Source organism: Hyperoodon ampullatus (genome assembly GCF_949752795.1).
Source record: "Hyperoodon ampullatus genome assembly, chromosome: 15".
In the NCBI taxonomy this organism is placed as follows: Eukaryota; Metazoa; Chordata; class Mammalia; order Artiodactyla; family Ziphiidae; genus Hyperoodon; species Hyperoodon ampullatus.
The window spans coordinates 13,536,901-13,560,146 of NC_136928.1; the positions used below are offsets into that span (position 1 = coordinate 13,536,901).

Consider the following 23,246-nt stretch of genomic DNA (forward strand, 5'->3'; position numbering starts at 1 on the left):
GCACAGAAATGGAAACTTGTAACCTTACCAAACCAAACCACAGATACACTGTTATAAGATAGCAGTTACACATACTTTTCAAAAGGAATCTCTGCGCAGCCAGTCTTCACTGTCTAAGGCATTGTTAGATGTTGGGGGGCTATTCACGTCATTGTCTGCCCCTTCTTCTTCAACTGCCTTATTTTGGATGAACTAGAAAATAAGCCAGAAACTTTCAAAGAAGGAGAAGCTTAAAACCATTAATCGACAAATATTTTTTAATCTAAAAGATGAGATGAGGGAATAAGTTGAAGTGATTGGTGAAGTGAGGTTTCCATATTGCTTGTGCCTATCATTTACGGCCTTCACTGCTGCTGTGACATATAACTGAGATTCTGCCGGGTGCCTCTGGCCACCTTTGCCTGCCTTTAGCCCCTGCTGCTCTCCCATGCTTGTGCTGTTCAATCCTAGTCCCCAGTGGACATGTTGTAGATTGGTGCCCCCCAGGCTTTGCCAAGGAGTGACCTCTTCCGCGTAGTGTCCATGCTTTCCACACCCCTTCCCAGGTGGCTGAACACGTAAGGGTACAGAGGGAGCCACTCGGCTGCCTTGATTTGGCAGCATCCCTGCATCTCCAGCATCTTTATAACAATATCGTGCAGCGGCCTATCAGCTATGTGACCCAGGTGTTCTGTGTTCTGCTCCCTGAGATGGCCATTTACTGGATATCTACTGTGTGCCAGGTTACAGATGAGGTCTTTATATTAACTGCCTCCTTCAGTCCTCATAACAAGTCTGTCAGCTATCAGCCCATTTTACAGATGAGGAAACCAAGGCTTAAAGAGTTTAGGATTTCGCTCCAAGTCACATACCTCATAACTGGAACAACTAGGGTTTTCATCCAGAGCTTTCCGCTTCCACAGCTTCCATTCTGCCTCCACCTTTCCCCCAGTGCCTCACTGTTCCCAGTCTTTGGAGGGTACAGGGTATTGCCCTGAGGAAATGCCTCCACCACTGTAGCAAACATGTGACCTGTGCTATTCTCCCTAAGTCAGAATCAATGCTCCACATGTGTCCAACGTGGAAAGCATAGATCTGACCAGCCGCACTGCCTCAGGTTCACCAAGAGGACTTAGGACAGTAATGGGTGGCACAAGAGGGCTCTCAGATGTTGCCTCTGAAGGAAGGTGCTGAGGACGCTGGCTTCAGGGCCAGTCGCCATGATGTGAAAGGGCCAGTCTGATGCTCTTCCCAAGAAGGACAAGGCTTCAACTCTCCAGAAAACAAGCCAATGAGGCTCAGATACAAGGGTCTTCAAGAAACGACAGATTCTCTACCTGTGGACAGAGGGCCACTTGCTCTGTGGATTCTCTTCCTACACAGGCCTTCCTGCTCTTCTGGTCCACACCTTAAGGCACCAAACACAAGTCAAATCCCTTCAAAGAGCAACAGGCTGACTGTCAAATAGTGAAAATCGCCTCAATCAAGTAATTACCCTGCAGTTGGTACCACTTGTTGTGAAGATTTCCAACTTCTCTCCCATCCAATCACCTCTCTTGCAGAATTGCCTGCCTCTGTAGACAAACATTCTCTAAAAGGTCAGAATGGTAGGTCTGTAACAGCTAATCTGCCACCTTAGCCCCAAATGCCAGGCTAGTGGTCAACATAAAGAAAAACATACCTGAAACCTTTACGTGGGGCAGAACCGCACACTGTGTGCTGTGCTTCTAGCCCTGTCGATTTACCCAACAACCACGGGAAAGGGGAGTTCTGCTCCTGTTTCTACTGACCACTGGCCAGCTCCTCAAGGCAGGGCCAGCCCTTAGCTTCTTGGTCCCAAGAACACACACATTCTCATGGTTGCTATGGCCAAGTTTCATTAGCATGAAATGAAATTCTGTGGTTCTGTTAAATAATCAGGACTCCAGCTTAATATTTTCTCTGAATCAAGATTAATTATATTTTATGCTGATTACTTCTTCATCTGATAAAAATGTTTAGCATAGTCTGAGATGTTAGAATGGAGAAACTGCATTCCTTACCAAACAAAAACAACAACAAAAATGCCTTCATTTAGCCTAACTAGAGAGTTTATTTTGAGGAGAGACAAATTTACCTTCCAAGTGTTTTTCCTATTGCAATGTTTCTCGACCGAAGAGTATATAATTCTGTTCTTTTCTAAGTATTACTGGCAAAGCCCATTTTAGTAAAGGAGTGGGACTTTGAATCCTGATGTTGTGACTTCCTTATCTCTAAAATGTCAGAACCAAGTGAGTTTGGCACAGAGTATTTATAAATATTATTATTATTGCGTGTTCTTTACTTAGTAATAAAAAACAATTTCTTTATACCTCTGGCATTTTCTAATACAAAGTCTGCTTAATCATCATTACTTAAATCAAGAACGCTGAGACAGAGGTATCAACTTTAACCACTTAATAAGAACTTCTGACATTTATTCATACTGCTACTGATTCATAAGAGGAAAAGTTTAAAAAGAAGACAAGTGCATATAGCCTTCCCTTTAGAATACAGGAAACCATATAAAAGTATTGGCAATGGAATTAAAGTAACCACAATGCCGCCCTTGGTAGCATTTTCTACAAAGGCATTTACATGAACCGAGAAAGAATATTAAATTAGGTGGTTAAAGTAAAACTTCACTACTAGCTTCACATGTTTTCATACATGAGATTATGGCATTTTAATCAGCTGATAGTTCAGCCATATAAGTACAGACCCAAAGAAATGTAAATATACCCAAGAAGGAATAATTTTCAGTCAAACTATTTTTTTCAAGAAGCAGAAGCTACACAAACTGCCAGAACTAAATATACAGTAAGAGTCCCAAGTTATTATGGAGAAATTCTGTGTCCATGGGTCCTGGAATTTTGAATTTCATCAACCAAATGATTTCAAAAGCAATTTGGAAGGACTTCTAGTTAAGATGTAAAAAGATTCAAGAGAACTTAGCTCCCATGGTAACAACCAGAAGTTGAACCCAAAATTGAATCAAAGATTTCTGAGACTGTGTTCCAACATCCTGCCAACTCAACTGCTGACAGGACCGAAAAGGCAGTATGGGAGTGGGGATGGGGGTTGGGCTAATCAAAGCAGCCCCTGCTCAACTTGACTCTGGAACCCTAATGATCAGCCCCATACCCTAACCACCAGACAAAAGAACAGGAAATAAACAAAAGAAAATAAAATCTTTTATACATTGTGTCTGGAGTATAATAAAAAGGTATAAGATCTGCAAAGAAGCAGGAAAATATAACCCCAAATCCAGAGAAAGCACAATTAGTAAAAGCAAACTTACAGATGACCAGTAAGTTTTAAAAACAATTATTATAAATGTATTCAAGAATTTATAAGAAAAAAATGGATATAATAGATTAAAATGGGATACTTCATGAGATAAATGTGACCTCTAAAAAAGAATGAAAGGAAAATTTTAGAACTGAAAAAAGGACTATTTAAAAATGAAATAAAATAAACGTTTTATTTAAATATTGAAAATATTGTAAAATGAAACAAACCCATTCACGGATGGGTTTAATAGCAGAATGAACATTGCAGAAAAAGATTAGTACACTTGAAAACAGATCAGTGTTATTGTAAGTGGGGCAGAGAGAAAAAAGAAAAAAAAATGAAGGGAACATCAGTGCCCTGTGGGATTATATTAGCAACCTAACATACATGCAATTGGAATCCCAGATGTCAGAGAGAATGAGAAAATTCTAGAAGACATAATGGTTGAAATGTTTCCAAATTTGATATAAAACATACTCTATATATTCAAGAAGTACAATGAACACCAAATAGATACATTTTAAAACAAACAAAAAAAAAAACCCCATACCTAGGTACACCATAGTAAAATTGCTTAAAACAAAACGTAAGAAAAAATTGTAAGCTTAGTCAGAGAAAACTTAATCTCATGCATGGGAAAAATGTCAAGAATGATAGCTGAATTCTCATCAGACACAAGGAAAGAAAGAAGACAATAGGATAACAAATTAATCTAAAATTCAACATCCAGTGAAATTGTGCTTTAAAAATGAAGATGAAATTAAAAATTTTAAGATGAGTAAAAACTGGGAGATTTTTTGCCATAGACTCTCACTACAAAAAAATTGCCCCCAAATGTTCTTTATTCTCAGAGGATATTACACCAGATAAAAACTCTCATTGACAATTTTATACAAAATCTCTTTAAAAAAATAGAGGGTGAAGGAACATATTTTTCCTCTTATGAAGCCAGCATACCCTGATGCCAAAAGCTAACAAGATCATAACAAGGAACTAAAAGACCAATATTCCGGGCTTCCCTGGTGGCGCAGTGGTTGAGAGTCCGCCTGCCGATGCAGGGGACACGGGTTCGTGCCCCGGTCTGGGAGGATCCCGCATGCCGCGGAGCGGCTGGGCCCGTGAACCATGGCCACTGGGCCTGTGCATCCAGAGCCTGTGCTCCGCAGCGGGAGAGGCCACAACAGTGAGAGGCCCGCGTACCGCAAAAAAAAAAAAAAAAAAAAAAAAAAAGACCAATATTCCTTATGAACATAGATACAGTAATCCTTAACAAAATGTTTGCATGTAAAATCATCTGTATATAAAATGGACCAGCATCATGGCCAAGTGGGATTCATCCTCAAAATGCAAGATTGGTTTAAAACTAAAAAATCATGTAACTGATTACATTAATGGCATCGAGGAGAAAAATCATATGATCGATATGCAGAAAACAACTGATTCAGAAAAAGCTTTTGATAAATTACAAAATATTCAAGACAGAAACTCAAAATAGGAGTAAAAGGGAGCTTCTGAAATCTGATAAAGGACAGCTATGAAAATCTTACAGTTAATATCAAAATACAGAAGTCTTTCCCCATAAGACTGAGGAAAAAAGCAAGGATGCCTCATTTCAATATTTCCTTTCAACACTGACCTGCAGGTCTCAGCCAATGCAACAAAGCAAGAAAAATGCATTAAAAAATACAGATTGGTAAGAAAGAAGTAAAATGTTTTTATCCTCAGATGATATTATTGAGTACTTAGAAAATCTCAGGGAATCTACAAACAAACTACTTGAACTATTACGTGATTTTAGTGAGCTTATTGTACAAGTCAATGTACAAAAATTCATTGTGTGTATACTAAATATGGAACATATATGTAACATACATGTAGAAAATGAAAAATTTAAATATACCATTGGCAAGATCTTTAAAACACTTTTAAAATTTTTTGAAATTAATTTAATGAAATATGTTCAAATACTGAAAAATACAAAACATTGTTGGAGGGAATTAAATAAAATGGAGAGATATACCATGTTCATGAATTTTTGAAATATCAATTCTCCCCAAACTGATATATAGATTTAATGCAATCACAATCAAAATCATATTTGACCCTTTTATTTCCCAGGAAATTTATAAGCTAATATTTTAAGTTAAAAATTTTGTTTCATCAAATTGTAAAACTTCATCTTCTCAAAAGATACTGTTAAGAAAATGAATAAATAGGCTACAGACTGGGAAAAATCCAAGTACCTGTATTTAGAATGTATGACAAATGCTTACAACTTGGTGTTTTTAAAAAGAATAACAACAGCACACAGTTTAAAATGGGCAAAAGATTTAAACAGACACTTGACAAAAGACACATGAAAAACAAGGAAGCACTCAAAAGGGTGCCCCAAACCATTAAATATCAGGAAAATGAAAATTAATACACAATGAGATATTACTACGTACCCACTGGAATACCTAAATTTAAAAGGTTGACGACACCAAAATGTCAGTGAGGGTGTGGAACAACAGAACTCTTATACACTGCTAGTAAAGTTGTAAATGGTATAACAATTTTTGGAGAACTGTTTACTGTATCTTTTTAGACAGTTAAATAAATGCCTACTATAACATCCATTAATACCACTTTTAAGTATTTACCAAAAGAAATGAAAACATATGTGCAAAAAAATGAACAAAAATGATCCTGACAATCTTATTCATAATAACACCAAATCCATAACATCCTAAATGTCCATCAACAATAGAATAAACAATTTTTTTAACACAATCAAACTCATTAATGCAGAAAAAAATTAAAAGATCGTAAATCTTCAGTAATTTTTTCTTCCCTCAGGTGCATACAGACAGGACATTGTACCTTAATAACTGTGGAATGGTGCAGTTGAGGTCAGCTGGAGATAACAAGGCCAATTTCTGAAGTCAGCCTGCAAGAACTGGACTCATAGCTGAGTCCTAGAGAAATCAGCATTTGAGAGGGAGAGGGAGTTGGGAGAGTTTGGCAGAGATGTATACAACGAAATATTACTCAGAAAAAAAAAGGAAGGAATGAACTACTCAACATCTCATAAACATCATGCTGAGCAGAAGATCCAGTCTATCTACTTCCATTCCTATGAAACTCCGGGGCAAACAAACTGAGCAGTGGTGACAAAGACAGAACCTTGGGAGTGAAGGGAAGGTATTAATAGAAAAAGGGCTGAGAGGAATTTCTTAGATGATGGATGGCGTGTGCACGATGCAATCTACCATTTCATCTGTCAAAACTCACTGAACGGTACCATTACAATTTGTGCATTTCAATGTATATAAAATAGATCTCACTTTTTTTAATTAAGAGAAAAAGAAAGAAAGAAAAGCAATTTGGTGATTGCCAACATTTTTTAAAACATCTTTATTGGAGTATAACTGTTTACAATGTTGTGTTAGTTTCTGCTGTATAACAAAGTGAGTCAGCTATATGTATACATGTATCCCCATATCCCCTCCCTCTTGCATCTCTCTCTCACCCTCCCTATCCCACCCCCCCATCCCACCCCTCTAGGTGGTCACAAAGCACCGAGCCTGATCTCCCCGTGTGATGCAGCTGCTTCCCACTAGCTATCTATTTTACATTTGGTAGTGTATATATGTCAATGCTACTCTCCCACTTCGTCCCACCTTACCCTTCCCCCTCCCCATGTCCTTAAGTCCATTCTCTACCTCTGTGTCTTTATTCCTGTCCTGCCCCTAGGTTCTTCAGAACCTTTTTTTTTTCTTTAGATTCCATATATATGTGTTAGCATATGGTATTTGTGTTTCTCTTTCTGACTTACTTCATTCTGTATGACAGACTCTAGGTCCATCCACCTCACTACAAATAACTCAATTTCGTTTCTTTTTATGGCTGAGTAATATTCCATTGTATATATGTGCCACATCTTCTTTATCCATTCAACTGTTGATGGACACTTAGGTTGCTTCCATGTCCCGGCTATTGTAAATAGTGCTGCAGTGAACATTGTGGTACATGTCTCTTTTTGAATTATGATTTTCTCATGGTATATGCCCAGTATCGGGATTGCTAGGTTATATGGTAGTTCTATTTTTAGTTTTCTAAGGAACTTCCATACTGTTCTCCATAGTGGCTGTATCAATTCACATTCCCACTAACAGTGCAAGAGGGTTCCCTTTTCTCCACACCCTCTCCAGCATTTACTGTTTGGAGACTTTTTGATGATGGCCATTCTGACCGGTGTGAGGTGATACCACATTCTAGTTTGGATTGGCATTTCTCTAATGATTAATGATGTTGCGCATCCTTTCATGTGTTTGATGGCAATCTGTATATCTTCTTTGGAGAAATATCTATTTAGATCTTCTGCCCATTTTTGGATTGGGTTGTTTGTTTTTTTTTATATTGATCTGCATGAGCTATTTGTATATTTTGGAGACTGCACCTTTTTTTTGTGTGTGTGGTACACAGGCCTCTCACTGTTGTGGCCTCTCCCGTTGCGGAGCATGGGCTCCAGACGTGCAGGCTCAGTGGCCGTGGCTCACAGGCCCAGCTGCTCTGCGGCATGTGGGATCTTCCCGGACCAGGGCACGAACCCGTGTCCCCTGCATTGGCAGGTGGACTCTCAACCGCTGTGCCACCAGGGAAGCCCCGAGACTGAGCCTTTGTCAGTGCTTGGTTTGCAAATATTTTCTCCCATTCTGCAGATCATCTTTTAGTCTTGTTTATGGTTTCCTTTGCTGTACAAAAGCTTTTAAGTTTCATTAGGTCCCATTTGTTTATTTTTGTTTTTATTTCCATTTCTCTAGGAGGTGGGTCAAAAAGGATCTTGCTGTGATTTATGTCAAAGAGTGTTCTTCCTATGTTTCCCGCTAAGAGTTTTATAGTGTCTGGCCTTACATTTAGCTCTTTAATCCATTTTGAGTTTATTTTTGTGTATGGTGTTAGGGAGTGTTCTAATTTCATTCTTTTGCATGTAGCTGTCCAGTTTTCCCAGCACCACTTATTGAAGAGGCAGTCTCTTTTCCATTGCATATTCTTGCCTCCTTTATCAAAGATAAGATAACCAGATGTGTGTAGGTTTATCTCTGGGCTTTCTATCCTGTTCCATTGATCTGTTTTTCTGTTTTTGTGCCAGTACCATACTGTCTTGATTACTGTAGCTTTGTAGTATAGTCTGAAGTCAGGGAGCCTGAAATTGAGATAGTTGTAGTGAGGTGGATGGACCTAGAGTCTGTCATACAGAGTGAAGTAAGTCAGAAAGAGAAAAACAAATACCGTATGCTAACACATATATATGGAATCTAAGAAAAAAAAAAGGTATGAAGAACCTGGGGGTAAGACGGGAATGAAGACCCAGACCTACTGGAGAGTGGACTTGGGGATGTGGGCAGGGGGAAGGGTGGGCTGTGACAGAGTGGGAGGGTGGCATGGACATGTATACACTACCAAACGTGGAATAGATAGCTAGTGGGGGGCAGCCGCATAGCACAGGGAGATCAGCTCCTTGGTTTGTGACCACCTGGAGGGGTGGGATGGGGAGGGTGGGAGGGAGGGAGATGGGAGAGGGAAGAGATATGGGAATATATGCGTGTGTGTGTGTGGCTGATTCACTTAGTCGTGGAGCGGAAAGAGACACACTGTTGTAGAGCAATTATACTCCAATAAAGATGTTAAAAAAAAAGATACATTCAAATACAAATTATTTATACACCTAGCAATGCCCTAGACAGAGACAAAGCTATTTCAATTTTTTTTAACATGCTGTTAATATTTTTCTCAGCAACTTCCAGAATTACCTCATAATCTTGAGTGAATGTAAATTTAATTAAAAAAATGAAAGATGACAATAAAATAAAATAAAATAAATAAGCAGTGCTGAGAAAACTGGACAGCTACATGTAAAAGAATGAGATTAGAGCATATCCTCACATTATACACAAAAATAAACTCAAATGAATTAAAGACCTAAATGTAAGACCTGAAACCACAAAACTTCTAGAAGAGAATAGAGGCAGAATACTCTTTGACATAAATCGTAGCAATATTTTTTTGGATATGTCTCCTAAGGCAAAATAAATAGAAGCAAAAATAAGCAGATGGGACCTAATTAAACTTAAGAGTTTTGCACAGGAAAGGAAATCATCAACAAAATGAAAAGGCAACCTATTGAATGGGAGAAAATATTTGCAAATAATATGATGGACAAGGGGTTAATATTCAACATATATGAACAGCTCACACAACTCAATATCAAAAAAACAAAGAAACTAATTAAAAAATGGATAGAAGACCTGAATAGATATTTTTCCAAAGAAGATATACAGACGGTCAATGGGCACATGAAAATATGCACAACATCACTAGTCATCAGAGAAATGCAAATCAAAACCATAATGAGATAGCACCTCACACCTGTTAAAATGGGTATTATCAAAAAGTCTATGAATAACAAACATTGATGAGGATGTGAAGAAAAGGGAAACCTAGTATGCTGTTGGTGGAATTGTGAATTGGTGCAGCCACTATGGAAAACAGTACAGAGGTTCCTCAAAAAACTAAAAATAGAACTACCATATGATCCAGCAATCCCACTGCTGGGTATATATCTGAAGAAAATGAAAACACTAATTTGAAAAGATTCATGCACCTCAATGTTCATAGCAGCATTATTTACAATAGTCAAGATATGGTAGCAAACTAAGTGTCCATCAACCGATGAATGGATAAAGAAGAAGTGGTATATATACATAATGGAATACTACTCAGCCATAAAAAGAAGGAAAATCTGTCATTTGCAACAACCTGGATAGACCTAGAGAGTATTATGCTCAGTGAAATAAATTCAAGACAGAGAAAGACAAATACTCTATATTATCACTTATGTGTGGAATCTAAAAAATAGAATGAATGAATATAACAAAACAAAAACAGACTCACAGATATGGAGAAGAACTAGTGTTTACCAATGGGGAGTGGGAAGGAGGTAGAGGAGAGTTAGTGGTATGTGATTAAGAGACACAAACTACTATGTATAAAAAATAAGTATCAGGATATAGTGTACAGCACAGGGAAATATAGCCATTCTTTTATAATAACTTTAAATGGAGTATATTCTATAAAGATATTGAATCACTATGTCATACACCTGAAACTAATATATTGTAAATCAACTATACTTCAATTTAAAAATGGAAAGGAAATGCAATGACCAAAATAAAAATTCAGTGGATAGTCTCAACACCAGAATGGAGGAGACAGAGGAAAACATTAGTGAACTGGAAGATAGAATGATAGAAATTACTAAATCTGAACAATGGAGAGAAAACAGACTGGAAAAAAAAAAACAAGAACAGAGGCTAAGGGTCCTGTGTGGTTATAAAAAAAAAATCTAACTTAAATGTCATCAGAGTTCTTGTGAGAAAAGAAGAGAAAAGAAAGAGGGCGGGGCTGAAAAGTACATAATGAAATGACTGGGAACTCCCCATTTTGGCAAAAGACATAAACCAAACTTCAAAATGTTGACTGAAACTCAACCAGGGTATATTCAAAGAAATACCATCAAGGCATATCATCATTAAACTTCTGAAAACTAAAGAAAAAAATCCTTGAAAACAAAGAGAGAAAAATGATGATTTATTCATAAGGGGAAAATGATTTTAATGACAGCAGATTCTCATTAGAAACTATGAAGGCCAGAAATGTGTTCAGGTGCTGAAAAAAAAAACTCTCAACCCAGAATCCTATATCCAATAAAACCATGTCATTATTTTCAGATGACATGTTTGTTTGTACAGAATATTCTAGGAATCTACAGGAACTCCTAGAATTAATATGTAAGTTCAGCAAGGTTGTAGAATACAAAATCAACATATGAAGAATCAATTGTATTTCCATATACTAGCAATGGACATGTGGACACTTGAAATCAAATATGCAGTACTATTTACAATCACTCAAAAAAAGGAAATAATTAGGTGTAAGTCTAACAAAACGTGTACAGGTCTTGTATGCTGAAAACTACAATATGCTGATGAAAGAAATCAGAAGAGATCTATATAAATGGAGAGACATACCATATTCATAGATTAGAAGATTCAGTGTAGTATTGACCTCATTCCTCCAAAAAGCAATATTCAGGTTTAATAATTCCTATCAAAATCCCAGAAAGATTTTTTTGTAGATATAGACAAGATTATTCTAATATTTACATGGAAAGGAAAAGAATTAGAATAGCTAAAACAATTTTGAAAAAGAATGAAGTGGGAGGAATCAACCTGTCACATTTCAAGTTTATATAACTAACGTAATCAAGACTGACCATGTGGTATTGGCACAGAAATAGGTACACAGCCCCTTGTATCAAAATGGAGAATGCAGAAATAGAATGACACAAATATGCCCAACTGATTTTAGACAAAGGTGTTAAAGCAATTCAATGGAGAAGAGATAACCTTTCAAGAAACTGCTGTTAAGGAAATTGGACATCCATAGGCAAAAAAAAAAAAAAATCTTGGGACTTCCCTGGTGGCACAGTGGTTAAGAATCTGCTTGCCAGCGCAGGGGACACGGGTTCAAGCCCTGGTCCGGGAGGATCTCACATGCCATGGAGCAACTAAGCCCATGCACCACATCTACTGAGCCTGTGCTCTAGAGCCCGTGAGCCACAGCTACTGAGCCCGCATGCTTAGAGCCCTGCTCTGCAACAAGAGAAGGCACCTCAATGAGAAGCCCACGCACCACAACGAAGAGTAGCCCCCGCTAGGTGCAACTAGAGAAAGCCTGCACACAGCAACGAAGACCCAACACAGCCAAATAAATAAATAAATAAATAAATAAATTTTAAAAAAGGAAAAAAAAAAAAAGCACCACATGAGGAACCCTTGTGGTGAAGAAAACACTGTATCTGCACTGTATCAATGTCAAAATCCTGGGTGTGATATTGTATTATAGTTCTGCCAGTGATTCCACTGGGGAAGACTAGGTAAAGGGACATGAAATCTCTCTGTATTACTTCTTACAGCTGCATGTGAATTTATTATTCTCTAAAAATAAAAAGTTCAATTAAAAAATCAACCCCCCATAATTGTAGTCAGATGTCTCTCAGGTTAGGTTTTAACAAAGGGATTTAATAAACACAATAGAGTTCTTTTCTCTTTTTTCTTTGTCTTCTTTTTAGATGGAGCATCATGCAGAGATACAAAGAGTAAGTATATATCAGCTTGCTGGATTATCACAAAATGAACACACACACGTAGCCGTCACCCAGATTAAGAAATGGAACACCTGTATGCCAAGAGACCTTGCCAAAAGTCACACACTTGAGCTGGCTATTTTTTCTTACATTGTCTCAGCAGTAGCTAATTTGGTGAACTGAATTAATGCCTGGTGGTTCAAGGCCAAAATTTGTGATGTGAATGACCAGCTGTCCAAGGAAGGAGGAGACAGAGGAGTTTTGGTTTTCTATAGACGTATGGGTGCTCACAAGTGAGTCCTGTCCCTTCTCTGTCCCTTAAAATGGGGCCACCCCTACTAGCTGTCTCTGTATGGTTTACCAAGTACCAAGTTCTTTGAGTCCCTCAGAGGAAGGAAGAGGTAGGACAGGACACAGCAGTATCTAGTCTCTAAAATCAAAGGAAAGGGGCAATTTACCATGAGAAAAAGAAAGACTACAAACACCTTTGATTTTATTAAAAGTATTGATTTCTAACTAGATTAACAATTTCTACCAAAGTGGATGTACTCGGCATCATTTCTGTTTCCAGTTCAGTAATTCATTTAAATTTTATTATTATAGAATCATAATAAACCCCCCCCTTGTCCTAACTGTGACTGGGGTCTGCTCTGTCTGTTTGACTCAGCTGAATTCCACCTCCTGGAAGGTGTTTTTTTGGTGTGTAACACAACTACTCTTAGGAACAAATTTCACCGACAGGAAATTCTCACTGTGCATCCCGTAGTGAGGGGATGAACTCAGACTTATGGAGGAGGACCCCCATTACCTGGCACTTCAAGTTATCTCCCCAAGGAGCCCAGGATAATACAGTTGCCAGAAGAACTCAGAGGCTGGAGCTCAGCAAAACAAGTTGCTCTATCCTGTGGTTATAACAAGTTATCCTTGAATGAATGAAACGGAATGAGCCTGGCTCTCCCAGATACACAAAGCTGTACTGTGAGGCAAAGCACAAGGGTCGACCAGGTGGCTGCCACGCAGAACCAGGATTGCAGGGGTGGTGACCTCAGGGTCCATTTTACTGGCCAAAGTGAAGAAACACATCTCACTTGTATTTTCTTAACCTCAGTTGAATGGCCTGCATTTATAGGTTCAACAATGTATTTTATGCCACTGAAGAGCAGGCTTGGGCCAGAGGTAAAGGGGAGGGGTGTGGGAAAAGAGAGTTTTTCCCTTTTCTTAGTGGTGCTCTGTTGGGGCTGCTATGTTTCTTGTCTCTCTGGTTTGAGGGTTTCTGGCTCTTGGAAAAGAAGGTGGACCAGGATACACTCATATTTTGCTTCCTGCCATCTCCTGGAAGTGAACCAGGGGTCCTACAATAGTGAAAGGTGGTTAAAGCCAGTTCTGGGGGTGCTTTCAAAACAAAGAGGGTTTTAAAATTTGACTCAATTGCATTCCATGTAACACCACTTCACTGTGATGTCATTTCAGTGACACCCCCCTGGCTTCTAGACCAAGGATCCATCATTAGGAGCTATCCCTCCCCACCCTGATGGAATGGGCGCTTGTGGTTACACACCACACCAGCCTGGAGGACACAGCCAAGCATTCTCAAAACCTCGTCAGTTGCTTGTAGCCAAGTCAGATGGACCTTACTGGGTAGGAAGGACGGGGGTTGGGGAACCAGAGATCTTTTCTCAAATTCCTTACAAAGAAAGAGTCTGTAGGTAGTACGTGAGGCCAAGGGATGGAGAAGCCCCACCTCCCTTTCCCAACCCAGTGGATGTTTGCAACATCTTTTGCCTAAAACCTCAGTTTGTGTTGCATTTGATTCCAGTATCTGAACATCTGTTAAGCTACCTTGATCCAGGTGTTTGGGGAAAGGGAAATAGAAGGATAAGAAATCTGAGCGGCCATTTAAAAAGAAACATTTAACGCAGTGTGGAAGACAGCCAACACAGCATTTGTAGGAAGTGAAGGGCGCGTGCACCATTTCTAAGCCTCGTGGGTAGGAGCACAGGGTACGTGTTCTCGAAGTTAAAATTTGAGGAGAAAAAGGGCTAATGTCCCAACACCATCCTTCCATCTTGGAACTCTCCCCCAAGTTTTTCTTCCTATTCTGTTTTTCCAACCCAAGTCTTTATGCCACAGGGCAGTGAGTGCATTTATATTGTACACTTAATTCAAAATAGTAAATAAGTGTTATCCAGCCTCTAAATTCAAAGGAGCCCCGTAGCGTCCTGGCTTTGGGGTCTAGTGTCTGCCACACTTCTGCACATTCTCACTCTAAGCTCATTTCCTAAGAATAAATCAATGTGTTAGTGGCTACATCAACTCAGAACTATCAATACTTGAATGACCCATCAACATCGGGCTTGAATGTTTTTCCTCCTTAATGAATCAACTATTTGATTGACTAAACTGAGACTAAAACCCAAACCTTAGCGGCTGTTTTAGACTTGAGCAAATACAGCAGAAGAACCAAGATCACTTGCCATCAACGGGCTCCCCCTGGCCTCCCTGCTGCAGCTGGGTCTCCCGGCAGTTCTCACTCAGGGAGGAAAAGGATTCCTTTCGCTGGGGCAGCCTAAGACTATTAGGGGCTGGGCCCACCCCTGTGTCCACTTGCTGGTGAGGGTACAAAACAGGACTTGGGCTGGTGCTGGTGAATCTGAGCTTCACCCTAACACACCAACATGAAAACGGCCAGTCTAGAGGCATGGGAGAAGGACTCAGATGGAAAAAGGTGCCAGTCATCTGCTGCTCCAACAGAAACAGTGCTCTCTGGAAGGAACTGGCCAGTCACGACTCAATCTGGACATCAAGGCAACATCTGGGTGAAGGAGTAACAGCTGTGGGTATAATGTGATCAAATATTGTGGAGGTGGCGTGATTGCTTGGCCATGGTCATGATCAGTATTTATTTTCTCCTTTCCTGAGCGAGTGTCTGGTTTTTAACACGGTTACTCTTACAGGCAGCCTCCCGTGCCCTCTGGGAGGTGGAGAAGAGTGGCCCTCTGCGCTGCTGTGCTGGGTTACACAGCCCTCCCTCACTTCCCTGCAGGTCCTTTAAAACCCGCATTCTCACATGGTTCCAAGATTTGGGCTCAGGGCAGGAAACAGAACCTGATTCAATATTTTGCTAAGTATTATTTTCACCACGCTGAATAGGGTCTTTTTGACCTGCAACCACGGCTGGTCCGTGGTTCTCTTGATCCACATAGACTGAAGAGCTTCCTCCCCTGTGGATTTCCTAGTGTGAGTTCACCACACATCTACATGTACTTGCTTCTCTGTATGTCACCAAGAGTCACTGTTCCAATACCAGTGGGCACTGACAGAACTGGGCAACTGTGCCAGGGAGTTCAGGGAGCAAACACTCCAATGAGAAAAATGAGCCAGCCCTAAAACTTAGTTGACTTTGGGGCTCCCCTGGTGGCACAGTGGTTAAGAATCCGCCTGCCAAGGCAGGGGACATGGGTTGGGGCCCTGGTCCGGGAAGATCCCACATGCCGCGGAGCAACTAAGCCCGTGAGCCACAACTACTGAGCCCTCGTGACACAACTACTGAAGCCTGCGCAACTAGAGCCCACGCTCCACAACAAGAGAAGCCACCGCAATGAGAAGCCTGTGCGCCGCAACAAAGAGTAGCCCCCGCTCACTGCAACTACAGAAAGCCTGCACGCAGCAATGAAGACCCAATGCAGCCAAAAATAAAAAATAAATAAAATAAATAAAAATTTTAAAAAAGAACCTTAGTTGACTTTAAGGGCTGGTATAAAATAAGGTAGAGGACTGAGGGACAAATACTCATCTCCATTAAAATACATCATTTTAAAAAGCTGAAGTTTTCGTTTGGTTTTGTGTTATTTTAAGCAACGTGAAGTTGGTTTTAGTGGAGATACGCAATTGGTAACTTAGGTTATTTTGAAAGATTTTCCTCCTTAAAATGAGCCTCAGCTGATAGTTCCTCCTTAATGCTGATAATTATCTAAAGTAAAACAAACGTCTAGGTCAATGATGACTGAAACAGGATAATTCCTGGACACTAAATTTTCCAAGAACAAAGCACACAATTGTTCTATACACACCCCTGCAAAAGTTCTTAATGGAAAGGGCACAGAGACCTTTTACTTGGGGGCCTTGTTATGATGGAGCCCCAGAGGCACCACCACGAGACTGCCTTTGAGCCAAGGTCTCACAATGAGGGCACAAAGGTGGAGCTACCCATCCTACAGTTCAGGTCTGGGGTCACTAGAACAGCAGGGAACCTGAGTCCAGAAGTACCTTTCCCTCTCACTACATCAGCTGCAAGTCAGCCTCAGATTCCCCGTCCCTAAAGTAGATTAGCAGCTATTCACACTAAAGGGTGCTTGTGGGGATTACACAGGATCATGAATGTGGACCAGCTCTGTCAGTACTGAAGCTCCAGACAAAAGAAAGCACTTAGTTATCACAGCCAGGAAGGGCTTGGGAGATGCTCTTGCATTTTAAAAGAAAACAAAACCCAGTCCAAACCCCCATCTCTCATGAGCATCAGTCGGACCAGTGGGCACTTGGGCTGCTTCTGGAGTATGTGGATGGATCTTACCCACTCTGGGACATCAGGCAGGCCTTTCTGAAGCTTTTGAACTCAGGTCTTTTAAGTGCTCTGTGGTGCCCATGTGGACAAGTAGGGCTACAAACAGGTGATGCTGCATGCTTAGTCCACCTCCGTTTAGGATTAGAAGTTCTGGATTCTATGATCAGATGGAATCTTGGGCAGCTGTTTAACTTCTCTGTTTCTTAGTTTTATTCATTTACTGCATGGGGATTATATCAGCCTTACTCACCTAGAAGATCTTTATGAGAATGCAATGAGATTTTTTTTAAAGAATAAATATATGCATTATTAATTATCATTAGACTGGAGCTTCAGCATAACTCCTGGGTACTCTGAAAAGTTTTATTATTTAGAAGCAGCCCAGGCTGATTGCTATTCCCTGATGCTGACTTCTTTTTAAAATAAACCTTTTATTTTAGAATATATATATATATATACACATATATGTATATATATATATTTTGGCCAAGCCCCACGTGGCTTGCAGGATCTTAGTTCCCCAACCAGGGGTCGAACCTGGGCCCACGGCAGTGAAAGCACCAAGTCCAAACCACTGGACCACCAGGGAATTCCCTTAGAATATATTTAGATTTACAGAAAAGTTCCAACAGAGAGTTCCCATATGCCCTTCACCCAGTTTCCCCTAATGTTGACGTCTTACATAACTATGGCCCATTGTCAGAACTAAGAAGCCAGTATTAGTACATTAAGGTGCATGTGTCTTTTTGATTTATGGTTTTCTCAGGGTATATGCACAGTAGTGGGATTGCTGGGTCATATGGTAGTTCTATTTGTAGTGTTTAAAGGGACCTCCATACTGTTCTCCATAGTGGCTGTATCAATTTACATTCCCACCAACAGTGCAGGAGGGTTCCCTTTTCTCCACACTCTCTCCAGCATTTATTGTTTGTAGATTTGTTGATGATGGCCCTTCTGACCAGTGTGAGGTGATACCTTATGGTAGTTTTGATTTGCATTTCTCTAATAAGTAGTGATGTTGAGCATCTTTTCATGTGCCTCTTGGCCATCTGTATGTCTTCTTTGGAGAAATGTCTATTTAGGTCTTCCACCCATTTTTTGATTGGGTTGTTTGTTTTTCTGATATTGAGTTGCATGAGCTGTTTGTATATTTTGGAGGTTAATCCCTTGTCTGTTTCTTCATTTGCAAATATTTTCTCCCATTCTGAGGGTTGTCTTTTCATCTTGTTTATGGTTTCCCTTGCTGTGCAAAAGCCTTTAAGTTTCATTAGGTCCCATTTGTTTATTTTTGTTTTTATTTTCATTACTCTAGGAGGTGGGTCATTTGCAGCACTATTTACAATAGCCGGGTCATGGAAACAACCTGAACGTTCATCGACAGATGAATGGACAAAGAAGATGTGGTACATATATACAATGGAATATTACTCAGCCATAAAAAGGAATGGAATTGGATCATTTGTAGAGATGCAGATGGACCCAGAGACTGTCATACAGAGTGAAGTAAGTCAGAAAGAGAAAAACAAATATCATATATTAACGCATATATGTGGAATCTAGAAAAATGGTACAGATGAACCTGCTTGCGAGGCAGAAATAGAGACACAGATATAGAGCACAAACGTATGTACACCAAGGGGGGAAAGTGGGGGAGAGATGAATTGGGAGATTGGGATTGACATATATACACTAATATGTATAAAATAGATAACTAATGAGAACCTGCTATATAGCATAGGGAACTCTACTTAATGCTCTGTGGTGACCTAAATGGGAAGGAAATCTAAAACAGAGGGGATGTATGTATACATATAGCTGATTCACTTTCAGAAACTAACACAATATTGTAAAGCAACTATACCCCAATAAAAAAAATAAAGATAAAAACAATAAAATATACTAAGATTAAAAAAATATTAGTACATTAATGTTAACAAATATAGACTTTATTCAGGTATCACCAGTTTTTCTGCCAATGTCCTTTTTCTGTTCCAGGACTCCATCCAGGTACCACACTGCATTCAGTCCTCATGTCTCCTTGGTTGCCTCTGCTTGATGATGGTTTCTCAGTACTTCCTTGTCTTTCATTGACTGACATTTTGAGGTGTACCAGTCAGGTAATGTGTGGACCATCCCTCAATTTGGTTTTGTCTGACATGTTTTTTTCATGATTGGACTATGGATTTTGGGGAAGAGTGAAGTACTCTTCTCATCACATCATATCAGAGGTCCATGTCATCAACATGACTTATTACTGGTGATATTAACCTTAATCACGTGGTTAAGATGGGATCTACCAGATTTCTCCACTGTAAAGTAACTCTTTTCCCTTCCCATACTCTATTCTTAAAAATAGAAGGAAGTCACTAAGTCCAACTCACATTCAAGGGAAGGAAAATTGTTTCACTTCCTGAAGGGGGGAGTATCTACGTATCATTTGGAATTCTTCTTTAAGGAAGACTTGTCTCCTTGTTTGTGTTCAATTTTATTTATTTTTTGGCCACCCCGCATGTGGGATCTTATTTCCCCGACCAGGGATCAAACCTGTGCCCCCACCCCCGGCAGTGGAAGCATGGAGTCCTAACCACTGGACCACCAGGGAATTCCCATGTGTTTAATTATTTTATACTTTGGGTTAAAATCCAATATGATGTTATCTATTTTGTTGCTCTAAGTGTTCCAGCTTTGGCCCCTGGGAGCTCTTTCAGTTACTTCCTTCCCACATCCCTTGGACATACCCCCATAACTGTGGGTCTTTCTATTTTTACTTCTGTTTTGAGCACTTTCTGACTTTCTCGCTCTAGAAGATGTTCCAGGTTCATCTTATATATTCATAGCCCCAGCCAGAATCAGCCATTTCTCCAAGGACCCTGGTTCCTATTTTGGAAAATGATATTAGAAACCAACAACTGGGCACTGAGTGTGCTTTTTGTTACTGGCTGATGCTGATTTCTAACCAAATAAAATAATTGAAAATACTTAGAGCCAGAGAGATATGGGTTTTTGCTACCTGTATTACTTTGGGCAAGTTACTATGTCGCACGGGATCTTTTTCCTCATCCACGTGTAAGAAAGATGAACATCACTCAAAGGGTTGTTGTGAGGTCAAGTGAGATAATATTGAAGGAACTTTCTCTTTCTGATATTAGAGAGCTAGGTTTTCTTTTTTTACACCTTTAAAGCATCAATGATCTGACAATACAGTAATGCAAAAAATTAAGGGAAAATGGGAACCGAGAGAAATAAACAAGTAAGAAAATTGCGTTTGCCATGAAGGCATTTGCCATTTCCAGCAACTCTGAATTTTCACTTTGACAGCCTCATGGTGACTGGGGTGGAGCAGGAAGTGATGATAGTGAAAACCAGGGCCAGCACTAAGCAAGAAATTTAATAGACAGTAAGCTGGAGGCCAAAGAGCTATAACCCTGGGGGAGGGTAAAGAAATGGCTGCCCTTATTTGAACTCTCTGAGTCTTCCAGAAAACCTCAAACCCTTAATTTGGTTTAGGGTGGGTCTCAAGCTGGGAGTCCCTTCAGATGCCTTGCAAGGGGAAGAAGATACCTTCAATTTGCCCTTCATATTCATCTTACAAATCATTTTCCAAGGACAATGACTAGTACACATCTAGGACATCTTGCGCACTTAGCCCCAGCGGACGCCATGTGGAGCCGAGGAACCATCTAGTGGAGCCCTGTCTAGACTGCAGAATCATGAGAAACGAGAAATGGTGGTTGTTTTAAGCCACTAAGTGTTGGGGTTTTTTGTTACATAGCAATAGATAACTGAAGTATTTTTATACATGCTTTTTGTCATAATTGCTGCCTCCTAAGAAGGAAAAGGATTCTTCAAGCTTCTTCCGAGCCCATTAGAGGCTTCCTCCGGCAGGCTTCACCAGGTTTGTCTATCACTTAAGACTTCAACCAAACTGGTCTTTTCACTGTTTCTTAACATGTCTGTCCTAAGGACTCCCATTTCTTTGATTTTGCTCACTTCACCAACCCCATCTGAAGGCTCACCTGCATTTCCCCCTCCTCTGTTGAACCACCACCTCCACTTTGAATTTTCCCCTCTTCCAGGTCTAGCAAAGAACGCCATTAATTACAAAGTGACCTCTGTCCTCTGAACTTGTGGCCAAGTTCATTGAAAAGGTCCACTCCCTCGTGTTGTTATTTGTGTTATTTGAAGGCAGTTTCGTGTCCCCAGCTATAATGAGCTCCCTTGAATGCAGAGACTGAGGATATACCTGTCTGTGTTTCAGCATCTAACAGGGGGCCTGGAAGAGAGAGGGAACCCAGAAAATGTGTTGTATAGATGATTATGCTGTTTGATAGTCTTTTTCTAAAGCAGCATTATGGTGATGATTCACTGGCTGTACCTTCATTTTCAGGTGCTCTGTGGCTGTCACACTGAATTCCCATTGCAACCACTGACAAAAATACCACCAGGTCTTTTTTCTAAATATAAAGAATGAGTTAATAGGCTTTCGTAAGAAGGAAGAAAATGAAAATCACTTCATACCTCTTTTTTTTTTTTTTTGCCAGCACTTTTGATTTCTTCCTCTCCTTTACATGTGAGAAGTTCATACATGGTGAATCACTTCCCTGTCACTTAAACTCTGAAGTGTAATACGATCACAGTAGGCAATGAAAACATGTATGTGAAGTCTCAGAGGCACAAAAATTCGTGAGTGGAAACCGATAAAAGATTGGCAGGACTGTTTTCTAAGAAAGCAAAGAGCCGACAGCTGAGCACGAGGAGTTTCTTCTGCACCCCAGGGATTCTTACCTGACGCCTAATCTTCATGCTGCCCAGGGGAGTCAAATATTTATGTTCTAGATACCAGGCTCGCTCCTGGAACACCAGTTTGGTTCCACATAGCAGACAAAACTAAAGGGTGGGGGAAGAGGAGAGAAATGGAAAAATATGTTAGAAAACGCAGAATCTAAGGAGGCGAATGAGAAATAGTGTAATATTACATTTCATAAAATCATAAAAGTTAATACATACTTAATGTAAATGGTCATATTTTGTTTTTTTTAAATTTTTATTTTATATTGGAGTATAGTTGATTAACAATGATGTGTTAGTTACAGGTGTACAGCAGATTCAGTTATACCCATACAAGTTTCTGTTCTTTTTCAAATTCTTTTCCCATTTAGGTTATTACAAAATATTGAGCCAAGGTCTCTGTGCTATACAGTAGGTCTTTGTTGGTTATCTATTTTAAATATAGTAGGGTGTACATGTCAATCTCAAACTCCCAATCTATCCCTCCCCACCCTTTCCCCCTGGTAACCATAAGTTTGTTCTCTAAGTCTGAAAATGGTCACATTTTGGACATGCAGTATGTGTTTTATATTTTGAAACTACTCTATGGAGAAATTTAAAGCATATATAAAATTAGAAAAAATAGCATAACCAACTTCCATGTCTCCATCCCCCCAGTTCAACAAATATTAACTCACAGCCAGTCTTGCTTCATCTACAATCTCATCTAATTCTTCCCCACCCAAGGTTACTTAGAATCAAAGTCCACTCATAATATATATTTTTTAAATAAATGTAATATTTCTGTTTGCTTTCTTTCTCGATTCATGAAAGAATATTCTAAATGCACATTCTGAATAATATCATCTTGATATTTTCCATTGAGCATGGTTTGATTAGACTTTCATAAAAGTAGCATTCCTCATTTTCATTTTGTTTCAATACGTTTTTCCTATCACGTTTCTGAAACCGACACGCAGACCTCCATCACGACATCAGTGGCATCCAGCAATAATAGATGAGTTTTCCTGTATCAACAAGTAACTTTTAAGTTAACTATTCTTTAGCATTTCATATTTAATAATTCCAAAATTATACAAACATAGAAATAATAGTATAAGGTACCTCCATGTCTATATCATCCAGCTTTAATAGCTATCAACTCACAGCCAATCTTGTTTTATCTCTACTCCCACCTGTTCCCCCCTTCCCATATTATTGTGAGGCAAAGTTCAATTGTTATCATCTCTAGGTTTGGAGGGAAGAGAGCTATGTCGATCCTGAAAGAGAAAGCTATGTTGACAGGGTCCCCTTAGAGGAGCTGTGACCTTCAGCCAAGGAACACAGAAACCCCAAGGTGATCGCACAAGAAGGCAGGCAGGGGGCAGGGATATCCCAACCTCCTTCTCCTCCCCATCTCCAGTCTCTAGCTGGGGC

The 23,246-nt window shown here is 39.7% G+C and overlaps 1 protein-coding gene across 1 annotated transcript in view; it reads right to left on the reverse strand.

Moving 5' to 3' along the window:
* Positions 1-23,246, reverse strand: part of ACOXL (acyl-CoA oxidase like) — a gene marked incomplete at its 3' end in the record, with an annotated part of 362,800 nt that overhangs the window by 11,052 nt on the left and 328,502 nt on the right. The window contains 1 exon segment of the mRNA XM_079720397.1: positions 21,828-21,929. Coding sequence (XP_079576523.1) covers positions 21,828-21,929 — 102 coding nt within the window.